Genomic DNA, 14,975 nt, shown 5'->3' on the forward strand with positions numbered 1-14,975 from the left:
AACAGTTGCATGTGAACTGTAGCGACTGAAATAACAACATGAATCTTCTGTGCAAAGAGACTGCACTTAAAAATTTTAGACATTACAGCTAACTTTCAGATGTTCCTTATTGCTTTATGCTAAGCGTTAGGGGAACCATAAAGCCTTTACTGCTTTGGCTTGACAATTTGCCTTGTAGGGCTTTTATTTCTGCTCGGTTTTGGAAAACAATGCTAAGTTGTCAATGCAAAGGAAAACAAAAATAGTTTGAAGATGATAGGAAGGTGCAGTAAAAACAGGCATATGTCTTGACATGGGACAAAACAGCATGGGTTTTGGTCTTGGTAGAGTATACAAGCAAGATCATCCACCAGTTCAGGAAGGTGCAGTAAGTGAGGTTTGAAGTAGCCATAATTTATGTGGTGGGGTAGGAATTAGGAAGGAGGTGAAAACTGAGGTACCAGTAAAGTAATCAGAAACCTGATTGCTATCTAAGAACATTGAGGTGCACACTTGATTTTCAGTGGTATATACAGTAACATTTGTGTCCTTCCATCTGAGATCCTGCAGCATTTTATAAAATAATTATGGCAGGGAGCATCCTTTTAAGTGGAGAGATATTGTTGTCCCTGTTTTACCCACAGGTCAACAGCCTGATGTGGTAGCTTGAAAAATCTGTATAGAAGTGACTCACGCTTGCCCTCAGTCACTTGGAAAGTTTGAATCCCCATTTCATTTTTTTTTTTTCTTCAGTTGTCTACTATGCAGATCCTGAGGTGTTAAGCACAGTAGAAACACCCGGTGAGATGCTATTGTGGCGGACACCCGGGTGTGCTCTGCACGGCGGGTCCCTTCGCGTTGCCCGCGGTCGCTGCGGCAGCTGTGAGCTGCTGGCTGCGGGGGAAGCCGTAGCGTGTGCTGTAGCTGCTCCAGCAGCAGCATCACGTAGATGAGATGGCTTCAAGCTCAGCCACTCAGGCCCAGGTCGGAGACTGCTCGGTTGCGTGGGTGTTGGGAAGAGGAGGTGAGGGGACAAGAAATCTTCTAGAGAAGACATTTATTGGAGACAAACAGATGGCAAAATGTCAGGTTTCCTATCATTGAGTCTGTCTGTGCTGAATTCATGCTACATCTCTGCACACTGTCATTTGCAGTCGTCTCCCTGTTTGGCTTATTTTATATAAAAAGAAACAAAATCACTTGCATTGTGGCCTCCCTGATCATGAGAGGAAGCCGTTACATTTTTGTCCTTGTAAAAGCTGTTACAGTGTTTCTTTAAAGATACCATAAGTGAAGAGTGGTGGAAAGAAGCCCACAGGAAAGTATTTGAAAGTCCCTCTCAAGCCTTGTACTCATGAGGTACTGTACGGAACTGTTGTCAAACAAGGTGATTCCTGGTAGAGTTATTACTGCAAAAAATAGACTCTGCAAGTTTCCTACAACTAAAAACAATTTTAGAGGATTTTTTATTTTTGGGACACTTGAAGAGTTTGCTCCCTGACCTGCAACATTAAAATATTGAGAAGCATTAAGGCTTTTTAAGACTTCCTCTGAAAGAGAGATTTCCAGAAGATGGAAAGTAAGATTTTTTCAAAACCAGTGGAAGTTAATGCTTAGGAAGAGGTGGACAAGAAGAAAGAATCATGAGGAACAATTTCTAAACATAATGCAAAGATGTGATATGACTAAAGCATTAAATGGATATACTGAGAAAGTTACATATGAAAGAAGCAGAAACAAATCATGTAGAGTATGAGACGCCTATCCTAAAGCTTGAAAAATCTAATTATGTCCATACAGAGATGGAATAATGACCAGATAAAATGTGTGTATTCATCAGCTTTCAACAGCATCTCGTGTGGAATACCCTAAATGCCATGATTGTTTGGTTTCCATAAAGATGCCATTGATTCAGAAGGGCCACGTTTAACATAATATTTCAAGGTAGACTTGTAACTTGAAAGAGGTAGTCAAAATTTTTGCAACACTGTAAATGATCTAAACCTTATATTGTCCAACATTTGTGGCAGCAGACCAGTTGTCTGCCCGATTTACTTGCACACTGAGCATAAAAGTGTTTAAACATACACTGGAAACAACCGTGGTAAAGTGGACTGTCAGAAAACCCTTCCAGTAGGGCTGCTTGTCTCATGATGCCTTGCAGCCCAGCTCCTAGAGACCCACAGAAATTGCAGGAACAAATGTCACGAACTGCATCTCTCAGCACTGGCTTATTTTTCATGGCTGTGTCTCCTGTGCTTTCTGCTCTGAATTCAATCCCTGTCCTCCAAAGGTCGAAGCCCATGCTGTCCTCGCCGAGGGGCAGCTGGTGATCCCATGGTGCGGGGTTGGCCACCCCTCCATTCACATGCCCACCATGCTCTGCTGCTCCATGAGGTCTGGTGCCCTCCTCTGTTGTAGGGCATATAGAGATATGAATGCCAAACACTAATTATATTTTAAAAGTAAGATTTTCTTATGTTCCTTGTTAACTTCCGAGCATTTAGCACAGTGGGCAAAGCTACTAAAAGCATTTCAATTTGTGTGCTTACTTACAGGTTTGGCTTTTGCACGTGAAATAAGCCCAAACTCGCTATAGCAAATCCAGTCAAGAGAGAAATTCTTTATGATATTGTTGATGTTTGTGCATTGGCATTAAAGCTTAGGGGATTGTTAGGATAGTATTCTGTTGATAATATTTTCTTCGGAGTAAGGGAATTAAAGAAAGATAAGAAGAATTCTGCTTTTGACCTCATAACATTTGCATTCAAGATGCCGCAGTTTAAACACATTGGAAAGCAGGTTACAATTTTTATTTCTCCCTCTCTTTTCTTCCATCACTTTTATCTACGCTGAGAGATTTTTCATAGCCTTTTGAAGCAGCAGGAGTTGTGCATTCTGCACTTTCTGCATGCTGCCTGTCATACCCGGAGGAAACCTTCCTTATCTTGACAGACTAAGTAGGTGCTATTTCTTTCTGACATTGTTCCCCTTTTCAAGCTTCAACTCCATTTCGGGGGGGGGGGGTCAGCCCTGGAGGCTTTAGGCACAACAAAAAGAGGTCCTGGGAAACATACTGCAAGATCATATCTTTAGAAAAACAGATGTTTAGCTGGCGCAGCATAGACATTGTGCTTAAATAGCCAATTGTTAATTATTTCAGATTTTTTAAATACTGTGTAACCCTTCATAGAATAGAGTTACTCATGGAAATGGGTTGAAGTCAGGGTTGTATCGCAGTCAACTGGAAATTCATCGCGTACTCGATGGAGGCCAGGATTTCTGGCCTGCAGCGGGCAGGGAATGAAACCGCTCTGTGCAGGTTTGGGTTTTATGAACTTGCTTATTACAAAGAATTATTCAGTGACTGGTTTATGGAGATATATTGTAGCCTAGAGATTGCTCACAAATTACTTGTTGCAACTGTTGAACTCAAGATTGTCAAATTACTGTTCTGCGCTTTCTACTTGGTCACCTAAATTGCAAGTTATTGTTTTATGCTTCCCGACTGATTGACTCTGGTAAGTGTTTCCAAGGTGGCTGTGCAAACACTGCTGGTAAGAGCCTCTCATATTTCTCATCTGTAAAAATATTTACTTGACTTTTCCCACCAAAATTGGCTGACTTCTTGAAATTTTTGTCTAAAGAGAGTTAAAAGAGGAGCGGATAGAGTCAATGCAAAGTGCAGAGTTTGTCCACATACATTAAGGAGAACATGGCCATGGTGCTAGTGGAGGTCCAAGCTCTGCACGTCCTTGCTCTGACATTGACTTTTGACTTGTGATGAATTGTTTCGCTGAGGTACTGTTAACTTTTATTCATAGTTCGTATTCTTGTATAGTGAGTAATGATGATGAGGTCCTGGTAGGTGCACCTGGTTAACAGTGAAATGCCGATAGGAGGTTTTCTAGGCAAGAGGCCAGAAACAGAAAACATGTAGGAAGAAACCTTTTCACCTTAAAAAATATAGTCTTTCCAGACAAAAGCCTTTTAGTGACGAGGTTACTGATAAGTAATGTTTAGCAATCTGATAGCCTCTGATGCTTAAGAAAGTTTTATTCATTCATAGACTTCAGAAAACAGAGAACTCTCTGTCTTATATACTGCATAAGTGTGAGCATTCAGGAGCGGGGGTCTCTCAGAGTTGCTGTGGTGTACAGTGTCACTTGGAGAAAACTATCCAAAAGGGTGATATTTGATAGTGATATTTTTGCTGATATTAAGGAACTGTGCAACAATATTTACTAGTAGTTAAAACATATCATAAGAAGAGCTGAGCTATGTGTTTATATTCGTGTTGTAGGAGCGTGTGCTAAACATCTTACAAATGCTTTATGTGTTACACAATGCTAGAGTCTCATCTGAAATGCATTTATAAATATTTAAATACACTACAAAGTAAGAGGAGTTCCCTAAGCTGGATTGCAATCATGAGCTGTCTGGACAGTTAACTATCTATACTCAGTGTGACAGACCACGTGCTGCCAGCAGTAGGTTTTTTTAACAAAGTATAAAAATAACCATCCGGAACTTGTAAGCCCCGAGGCTGCATCCACGCGTAGTCAGGGCACAAGCAGCACCTTTCACACGTGTAGTTACCTGATTGCTGAGCTCACCTGGCTAGACACATTCATATTATGCTGTGCTTGTTGCTTACTTGCAAGTGTAACCCAGGCTCCTCAAAGTTCAAGGCCCTTTAGGAAGAGTTAAAATTGATTAAGGGTAAGCATAAAATGTCTTAGATGGAGTGTTCTATGAAATAAGGTAAAATGGCATGCTTTTTCTTAACCCTAATCTTATTTTCCTTTTATTTTCTCCTGGTTGACTGTCTTTTCTTATCATTGTTATTTTCCTCCTGTTGTTTGTCTTGGATCAGGACAAAAGTCAAGTGTCTTTATCTGATGGCAATCTCCGTTGTATTTGGCTAACCATACCTTGGTGCAATTGTATGTCATTCTTCTGGCAAGTACATTCACAGTTGTCAGAGGTGTGCTGGTCTTACCTGAAGTTCAGCATGCCAGGAAGCACCTGAATTTTTCCACATTGACTAAGATTAATGAAATGCTATTACTAACCCATTTTTTCTACTTTAATTTGGGACTTATCTGCTAGATGTCCTGTAAAACCCGAGAGAGAGACTTGAGGGATAAATCACCATTTTTTGCATTTCACTGCTCTCTCTGAAGCTTGTCATGCCTTCATAAAATGCGCTGTTTTAATATTACATTAAGCATAATCAGAAACTAATGAAATACAGCATTAGACTAGAAACAAATCAGTAGGGTCATGCTTTTGCCCTCCATCTTCTTATCTTTCTTTTCAGAGATGACTGCTGCAACCGTTGTTGGATGGCCCGTCAAGAATCTTTATGAACTGTTTGAGGGGTTTTGATTTCTTGAAAAGGCCAACATGGCATACAAATAGCACCTTTCCCTTTCCCTCAGGCAATATCCAATATGCTTAGAGTAAGTTCTTGCCTCCGTGAGTGCCAAAATCACTATTGCTGGAGTAGCTAGGAGCATCAGTCATCCTAGAAGAGAGTCTGGAGGGGGAAAAAAGCCTCATCCACCTTTTCCACTTTGGTTGCAGTTCAGCTCTGTGTGCCAGCAGTACAGCCTAGGCTTGCTAGGGCAACCCACTGCCTCCTCAGGCAGGATCATTTAGCTTCTAGGAGATCTAAAATATACGTGGTCCCCTTGGCTCCCAAGGAACATAAATGGATAGCAAGCTATTGCCCAATGGAGACCTGTGTCTTAAAAGCCCCTTGTATAAATTATTGCTTCATAGATAAAAGGAAATTATTTGCTATGCCAATGCGTTGTTCTGTTCAGGTGTAATGACTGTGTCTGAAGCAGGCCCAGTAAGGGTGAGCCTTCTGAGAAATGCCTGCTTCCTATTCAGTTGTTACTGGTATTTCAAACCTGATACGGTTTTTCTAGGAAGGTTTCTAGAAGCATTACCAAAAGGGTCATCTCTTTGCAGGTCTCCAAAGGCATTGCTGCTCTTCATTTGGGCTATACTGCCTTGCTGGAGGATGAATCCTTGGAAAGTACATTTTGTTTTCTTCTAATAACCTCGTTGTATAGGATTTTAGGACTGAGATTTGTTGTGAAAACACTCGTGCTCCCAAAAATTGTTTTATTTCACTCCATACGCCGAGATTTGCTTGTCCAAGGCATTAGCTCAAAAAAGTCATAGAACTGTGTACGTATACAAAAAAGGAGCCCGTCAACTATTTTGGAAAATGTCAAGCTGTGAGCCTAGATTTGCTGGGACCTTCTTACCCGGAGTGTGGCCATACTCTTCTGTTGCCGATTTCAGACAGTAAGGCTGAAGTTGTATAACTGAGGTTTTTGGTGTTAGTTACCTGTAAACCCTGTCATGTAATATAGGCTGATGGAGTTTGTAAGTAGAGGGGTTTTTGAAATGGTCAGGGTTTTTTTTTGGTTTGGGGGTTTTTATTGCAGTCAAAGAAACTTCTATTTGAAAATGAGAATAAAGGGTGATAAATTGGTAGAGATAGCAGTTGAAAGAAATTATTTCATGGAAAAGAACTTTACGTTCCTATTTAAGTATGGTCGATAAAATTCTATTATTTTCTTAAAATAATTAACTCAAATGAGCATTTAGTTTTGAGGGAAATAAATAAATGACCAAACTTTCAGGCACATTAATATTTGATTTGGAGATAACTGCATAAATATTGAATTTGAAGATTACATTCCAGAGCACTGCATTAAAATTGCAAGACTTTTCTATTATCCTTCATAATGGAACATGAAATTAGAAACTTGTTCATGGAAAGAAAAATTTCGCCACTCTCATCTACACATTTTCTGCACTGTTGTGTCAACAGAGGAGCTGTTCTTCTCATACTGTGAGAAGAGGCATAGCTATCAGTAGGACATAGACCCTGAAGTCATTTACAGTCCTTTTGAAAATTAATATGCACCATTTCATAATTGTGTCTCAGTTCTTTGACTGGTATAAAACGAAACTTCAACCAGGGAGTTAGCCTACGGGGTTAACGCTCACGTTTCCAGATGCAGGAGTCCAGAAAGCTTTGGCGCTGTTCCTTAACTTTTATTTCTTTTCCCCTTCCTTCGGTTGCATGTGTTTGAGGACCACTAAAATGTCCTTTTGACTTCCTAATCCTAAAACATTTCTAAGAACCCTGGTGTAGCTCTGTGTTCTTCAGGAAAGAAACGCAGGTCTTAACGGCGTCCTCCTCACTGTAGGTGCTGCAGCTCTTGCTAGCCTGCAGTCCTTATATCCAGTGAGATCTGTGGTCTTGTGGATGTTCGTTACTGTAATGGTCTGGTTAGCTAGCATTTATTATTGCTCAGAACATGTGGGATGTATTCAACACAGCAACTCACCGTTATTAACAGCGCTCAGCCCCTCTTGCAAAGGCGTGTGCTAATTCATGGCTGCCCTGCTTCCCTTTCTGGGAAATAATTCTGAAAATGGAATAACAAATAGAAACCCGGATCAGAGAGTCTCAAAACATGTGTGGGCATCCAGTCCAAAGTGTTTTCAAACATAGATTGATTTTTCAGCTCTTTTTTTTCTTCTTATATTGGTCTCAAATAATTCATTTCCATAACTATACAGTTCTGCAGTTGCTCCTCTTATTCATGGTTCAGCAATAACAAAACATTTTTCCCCATAGACTTGAAAATGGAGCAAACATACTCATTCTATAGCAAGGAGCAGTGTAATTGTATTTCTTCCTAGTTAACTATACCCCAATAGAAAAATTCATGGAATAATAACATAGGAGAAAATTGGTCATTTTACCTTTATGTACGGTTTGCTGTTTTGCAAAATCTGTGCATTTATTTAGAGACAGGAGCCTATGACACAGATTGTGTTTAGTTCCTGTTCATGGTATGGTTCTTCTGCAGTGGTTTGTTAAGAGTTAATGAACATTATGGATTTTCATGCCGTACAGCTCTGTAACTTGCACAGTTCTGTCTTAGGACAGCAGAAGGTGTAAATGATATTTAAAAGCAATCTGTTCATCTTTGCCCCTATAACTGAACGTATAACTGATAAATCATTTATTAAACCTCTCTACATTATTTAAGAGTAGAGCAGAGTTATAAACAAGTGACCTTTTTATCCTTTTTTGTTTGAGAAAGTAGCTTCTTTATTTATAGAGCTAGTGACGATAACAAAATACAAATTAACTTTTAATGACCACTTTTGTGTTCCCTCAGATTTATTAGAAAACAAGGACTGGATCGGCTTTTCCTGGAGTGCGATACCCATATGTGGCGCCTGGGGGACCGGAGGATCCCAGAAGGAATCGCAGTCGATGGAGGTTCGGACTGGTTTCTCCTGAACAGGAAGTTTGTGGAGTATGTCACTTTTTCTAATGACGACCTGGTGACAAAGATGAAGAGGTTTTACTCTTACACGTTGCTTCCTGCTGAGGTATGTGAATTCAAAGCAGTCCCTCTCTGTGTTCAAAACTGCAACGTTTGTGCTTGTCCGAAAGATCATCAAAGTCAGAGGGGCTTTCGCCTGATTTCAGTGGGCTTTGGATCATCCCACAGTGGGTAATGAGAATTTTACTCCCATGATGAGAAAGTCCTTTAGTGTTAGAACAACTTTTGCCGTTGTTTAGTTGCTTTGTTTGTTTGCGGGACTTTTTTGCAAGGAGTGGCTTTGTTTTATATTTTTAAGCCTATTAATCTATTACTGAACAACCAAAAATCCAGCTGCCCTTTGCTTTCAAATTGTTCCTCCACAAAGCCTTTGAAGGCTATTAGAGATGGCGAATTGTCTTCATAAGTAGCTTTACTCGCTATTATCCAGCCCTTTTCTTTAAAAATAAAACCCCTACAAACAAAGGTTTATTGTTCCGTTCAAAACTCAGCTAGAAGGCATAGTCACAAATCATTTAGATCACTCAGGAATCGCTCTGGCTACAAGTCATGCAGAAGAGGAGTGCACACCAGGCTGGGTTTTCGTCTAGCGTGCGGCAGTGGGTCAGGGAGATGTGCGTTATCTACAAATAGAGCACAGAGCCTGGCGGGTTGTCAGGCTGTGCTACACCTGCCTCAGCAGGTACGTTGCTCCCCTGGCTTGTCAGGCTCTGCTCCCAGGGTATGTAGCATGCAGCCGTCCCAAGAAAGACCTGATGACTGTCTGTAAAATGATAACTTCCTTCCTCGCTAGTGGCCCCTGAACATTTTGAGGGATTTATGAGACCAATCTTGCAAATCTAGGCTTATTAGCTTGCGGTGGAGCGCAGCCATTGTCATCTTTTGATAGGGGTTTATTATTCCACACACATGTTGAATAATCTTGCTTTAATCCCATTTCTGTTAAAAATCACCTTTTCTCTCAACTCTGATAACCTTTTCATCCATTATCTAGGAGAAATTTCTGTATCATTATAAAAGGACACAGGGCAATGGGTAATTGGGCAGGGTTTTTTTTTTTCCTCTCGCTTGAATGAGAATGGATGCCTTTATGGGTTTAACCAAACAGTTCAAGCATAAAATCCATATTCACTGGGCTGTCATTTAACATTAAAAAGGGTAGGGGGATTATTTGGGGGCCAGCCATGTTAATGTTGTGCTGGTTATTTATAGGTCTTACTATTGCTGATTTTAAAGAGAAGTCAGTGCTCCAAAAATCATCTCTTACAGGGCTAAATTTGATCATATTCCATAGCTTCTTTCTACAAGGTTTTCTTTGCAAGATACATAGATGGTTTCTTAAAATCACCCTGCCTTCACTGACCTGTTAACCTGCTATATCAGTCCCCATTACACATGATTTATGTAATAGCTGATATGATGATGATATAATTAGGATAGCCCAATAGGAATTCCTTGCTGCCTTGAGTCAGCAAATAGAGACTTATGATTTCAGACGTAATTGCAGGAGGCAGAATGTCCTTCTTGTGCCTGGGGTGAACTGTATATTTCAGAACAAGGCCATTCAACTAATAATGCATTTTGGAGTGCTGGAGATAAAGACACCCACAGAAGAGCTGTCTGAGACTGTATTTTTTCCATAGTAACCGGGGTGATGGTGAAGGTTTGAGAATTGTCTTAGGAAACAACTTGAGATATATCATTAACACATTGCTCAGGAAAATAGTCCTAAAGCTGTTAGACCAGAAAGTAACTCACAGAAGAGAAATAATGGGAGTTTCTTAGAATTGCTCATACAGCTGAAATGAAAATAAAATAATTGCTGGCACTGGTGCCTTTCCTTGGAGTCCTTTGGACTCCAGATACCCAAAGCTGGTCATTGCAGAAGTGCAATTATTCTGTGTCAGGTAATTGTAGCAAGGCCCCAACTGTATGTTATTAAAGTTTGGCTGGGTCTATAGCGTGTTGTGATTTTTTTTCATGCTCTATGGAATGCATACATGTAGGGTGCTTTTCAAATACGGCAGAAAAATAGAGCTTGTTAATTCTGTCATTTTGAAAGAAAATAAGTCACCTGCATTAGGTTCAGGGTTGAAGCGAAAGAGAAAAACCGAAGTCTGAGGAGCTGAATGTACTGATCTGCTCTGTCTTTCTTGCAGTCCTTCTTTCACACTGTTCTGGAAAATAGTCCGTACTGTGACTCCATGGTGGACAACAACTTGCGCATCACGAACTGGAACCGTAAACTTGGTTGCAAGTGTCAGTACAAGCACATTGTTGACTGGTGTGGCTGTTCACCTAATGACTTCAAACCAGCAGACTTCCACCGATTCCAGGTAACTGAAGCAGTCTCTTCTCTGATACCCGCAAAGAAGCTCTTTGCATGGCTGCAGCAGGGAGTGGGAAGGGGACCTTTTACCCCATCAAGCAAGGTGGAGAAAGAGGTGTGAGGAAGCTCTGCTCTTAATTTCAAGAGAATAGAAGATTGGTTCTCCTGTGTTTTGGCCCTTGAGACTTACTACTGCGTGGTAAGGTCACAGAGCAGCTCTTTGGACTACTTGGCATTGGTAGATCTGCTGTGTTAGAAAAGAGGGAAGCTTGACACATCTCTCACTGTACCAATATTACTTGGTAACTCTTGTGAATTTATTGCAAAGTTCCAGCTCAGGTGCTTTCATGATTTCATGAAGCTCCTGGCTTTCGTTGTTAGGCAGTGTTTTTCATCTTTGGAAAAAGCTTAAAAGTTGACTAGAGTGCCTGCTAGAGGCTTACATAGCACAAGGCAAATCAGTTTTCATGATTATATTCATCAACATGATTATATTTAAGTTTATCTCATGGTTTTGTGGGCCAGAGTAATGAGGTTTCGATCACCCAGGCTTGGCAGGACTGCCTTAAAAAATTTAATCAGTTCCTTTGTGATACAGTTTCCTCAAGGAAGACATGAGAGCAAATCCTTGTGCTCAAGGGTGCACTCGGTCTCAAGACTGTATCTGGCCTGTGTATCTTCTATTAAGAATGAACAACCGCTTGTTTCACGGTCACCAGATCTGCAATTCCATCCCTGCAGCTCCTCAGGGTTCCCTGCATAAAGCATGTTTGTTCAGGCTTTGTGTGGGATGGGGAATGTGTTACCCTACAGCACAAAAATGATGACTGCTCCGAAACAGAGATCTTTTCTTTATTGTAATGTGCTGCCTACCAGACGCGGTTGAAGTCAGTGACACAGGCACTCACAAAAAGAGCAAATGAGACATTATCTAAGAGAGGCTCTGCTGCCCCAAACACCAATCCCAGGAAAGTCTCCAGCACAGAATAAATGGCAAGTCTTAAAAAACTCCCGCCAGTCTGGAGAGACTGACCTGCTCCAGGCTGGGAAAACAGCCCACAACATCATTTCAGAAAACAATCAGGTAAACAGAGCTGCAAGGGGAAGTTCAGAGTTAGAATAGATGTAAAGGGAACTTCTGACACTTGCCTGATGAGAGGGCCCCTCAGATGAACACACAGCACCAGAAGGCTTGCTCACGGTTCCCACGGAGGCACAAAGCAAGCTGCAGAGGAGGAGATCAGAGAGCCCATAGCATGTGCCATCTCATAGTAAAACTGAGCATTCTCAAAAGAATTTTTCCACCATCTGGGGCATTTCTGAACTCGTCGGCACCTCAGAACCCATGCTCAAATATGAGCAAGGCAAAACAAAGGCTTTTTAAACGCTAATGGTAGTTGAGTAGCCCATACACCAATAATATACCTAAGATTGTGTCAAGTGCAGAGCAAAAAGTCTGTACAGGACCAGTTAGAAGCTGAGAAACCTCAGCCACAGATGGCATCTCTCCCAGAGTCCTCATACCACCTCGTAGCAGCAAATCCATACATGCAAAACGCTGCTCTGCCTCTTCTGAGCCCCTGGGCCACCAGACACTCTGCTGCCTGCCTGACCACTAATAACACATGCCACTGCTGCGCCGTCTCCAGGCTAACGCGGTGGTTTAGAGAGCATTCCCCACCCCTCCGGCACTTGGAGAGCACTTCCAGAGCCTTCCAGCGAGGGGTGGCTCTTGGTAGGAAGGGACTGGCACACCTACATTTTCATTGAGTAATTACATAGTTTTTATCTGAATCTTAACGATGTTCTTAACAACAAATGGTCACGAAGGAGAGCTTTTAAGTCACCTTTGCCCATGGGGAGAACCAATTCATGTCCTCGACTCCAACCCATTGCTTAGGACAAAGCGTCATGGCGGAAAATGGGAACTCACTCCAGTGTCTTTTCCTTTCGTATCACCACAGCAGACTGCCAGGCCAACTTTCTTTGCCCGCAAATTTGAAGCTGTAGTGAATCAAGAGATAATTGGCCAGTTGGACTACTACTTGTACGGCAACTACCCGTCTGGCACACCTGGCCTCCGGTCATACTGGGAGAACGTGTACGATGAGCCTGACGGCGTGCACACCCTCAGCGACGTTGCCCTCACCATGTACCATGCATTCTCCCGCCTGGGCCTGCGGAGAGCTGAGACTTCGTTCCATGCTGCTGGAGACAACAGCTGCCGGTTAGTCTGAGTCTGTCTTTCTTTTTCTGGGTGTTTCAGGGGACACCGACTGGACTGACGAGTGCCAGCAGAGGTTCATCTGCTTGGCTGTGCTGGCTGGAGCATACCATCGCAAACAGGGCCAGGCAGCTGCAAGTGTACAGCACTTATTTCCAGGAATATTTATGCCCGTAATAAAGCATTGGTTATTCAGGGTTGAGATTATGTGACCCATTTGCTGCACTTTTAAGGAGCTCCTCTCCAGCCTGATGAAGACTGACAGGATCCAGTTGGGCAGGGCTGCCCCCACTGCAGTGTTTTCTTAATTTCAGCAGGCGTATTATACCCACAGCTCCTAAACCCTCCCTGTGATTGCAGCAGAGGTCATGTTCCCCTCTATTATGCTTACCAAAAGCAGAGGACAGGATTTCAGGATTAATCTGAACACAGGCAGGTTAATGGTTCTTGCTTGTTTGTTCCCCTGGGTGCATACATGGAATACAGAGAACAACTTGCTCGAGCTCAGTTTGCCTGCTTGGTACAGCTGTCTGTGCCAAAAGTGTTGCAACTGGTGGGATCCATTAGCATAAAATAAATAAAATGTGTGTAAGTATAAATATAGAGAGAGAGCAAATAAAGGTCCTTATTCTTTAAAGGACACCCCCCCCCCCCCCCCATATTCTAGATTCCTTTTTCACCTATAAGCCTAGCAAAGAAGAATTCAGTCTAAAAGGGATTTGAAGGAGGAATTCCTGGAGTTAGACTTGCACAGAAAAGGCTCTCTTCATGACAGATGTCTGCTGCCTGCAAAGGCATCTGAAGCTGTTCACATTCAAAGCAGAGAGGGTTCATCTTTTAAAGTCTTACTTTACAGTCTCTTAATTCCTTCAGAATCTATTTTTTGGACCCTGCCTTTTTTTTGTCTTAATAGAAAACACATACAGCCTAAGTCAGCAAATACTGAAGACACTCCTCATGCTTTGATGGATTGACATTGCCCCTCTTGTGTTCTCAGGAGGGAACTGAATGCGCCTTGACCTTCCTACTTAGTCATGGAAGTGCTGAGCAATGTCCCGTTTAGAAAGATGTGGCAATAAGTGATCCAGATTCCTATTACAGTTTTGCCAGCAAAGGTTACCAGTGCAAAGCAATAAAAGATCAATAACAATTAGATAGAAATAATCACCGGTAGCATGCCTTCCTTATATGAAATAAAGGCAGACCTGAAGAAGTCCTGGGTCATTTGTCCTGCTGAGTGAAGCCAGCAGAGAGGATGGGAGCTATGTATAACCAGTACTGAAATAATTTGACAATTACTTTTGTTCTTATTCCTTTTGCCAGTGTTCTGATGATGATTTATATCAATAATCAATTTCATTTCTGGGGAGCTTTTCATTGCACAGGAGTTCAAGGTGCTTTTCAAGCTTGCTCAGATTATAGATAGGGAAGCCATGTCATCCACCGCTGATTGCAGCTGTCTCCGGGATAAAGCATGGCTCCTTTACAGTAGGCTGGAGCCTCACGAAACAGTGCAGGGAGGAATTGCAAACAGTGATACGGAGTGGAAGCTTAACTTTCATACCTACCTGAGCCCCCTCGAAACACTGTGAGACAGCGTCCAATTTAAATCACAGAAAGGTGGATGATCCTCAGGTTTATGATTCATATCTCTTCTCTCTTGCTACTATATTGTCTTTCTAGGAGTATGCATATATGCAATTCCTCTTTCCCTCTCATGATTTTGCATGTCTGTAACGCGGTAATGGCAGGGATGTATTTGGGCTGAGCACCTCGGCAGTATTCCCTTTGCTGTTAGCGCTAACACAGCAGCACGAAGTTAGCTGATATTGCAGTCACCACCCCAGCTCATTTCACACTGCTGCAGGCACTGCGAGGAAAGCCTCTACTGCTTCAGATCACATTTGGAGTCAATCCCATGCTGCCACCCGCAGCGGCCCAGGAGACTTTTGTAAGAGGAGCTGCCTTGAACACTTTTCTAACAAGGCCTAGCTCACAGCCTCAGAAAGCCATGCCCCCTGCAGACTGCTCTGGTACCAAATTAGATTGC

At 42.1% G+C, this 14,975-nt stretch overlaps 1 protein-coding gene across 2 annotated transcripts in view; it reads left to right on the forward strand.

The window, feature by feature from the left end:
• The window catches only part of XYLT1 (xylosyltransferase 1), a gene marked incomplete at its 5' end in the record, with an annotated part of 209,410 nt that overhangs the window by 170,301 nt on the left and 24,134 nt on the right, over positions 1–14,975 (forward strand). For both annotated transcript variants that reach the window (XM_082313143.1, XM_082313142.1), the window contains 3 exons: positions 8,202–8,418; positions 10,532–10,708; positions 12,666–12,928. In XM_082313143.1, coding sequence (XP_082169269.1) covers positions 8,202–8,418; positions 10,532–10,708; positions 12,666–12,928 — 657 coding nt within the window. The remainder of the gene's footprint in view (positions 1–8,201; positions 8,419–10,531; positions 10,709–12,665; positions 12,929–14,975) is intronic.

The sequence above is a fragment of the Platalea leucorodia genome, assembly GCF_965183815.1.
Source record: "Platalea leucorodia genome assembly, chromosome: 5".
Taxonomy (NCBI): domain Eukaryota; kingdom Metazoa; phylum Chordata; class Aves; order Pelecaniformes; family Threskiornithidae; genus Platalea; species Platalea leucorodia.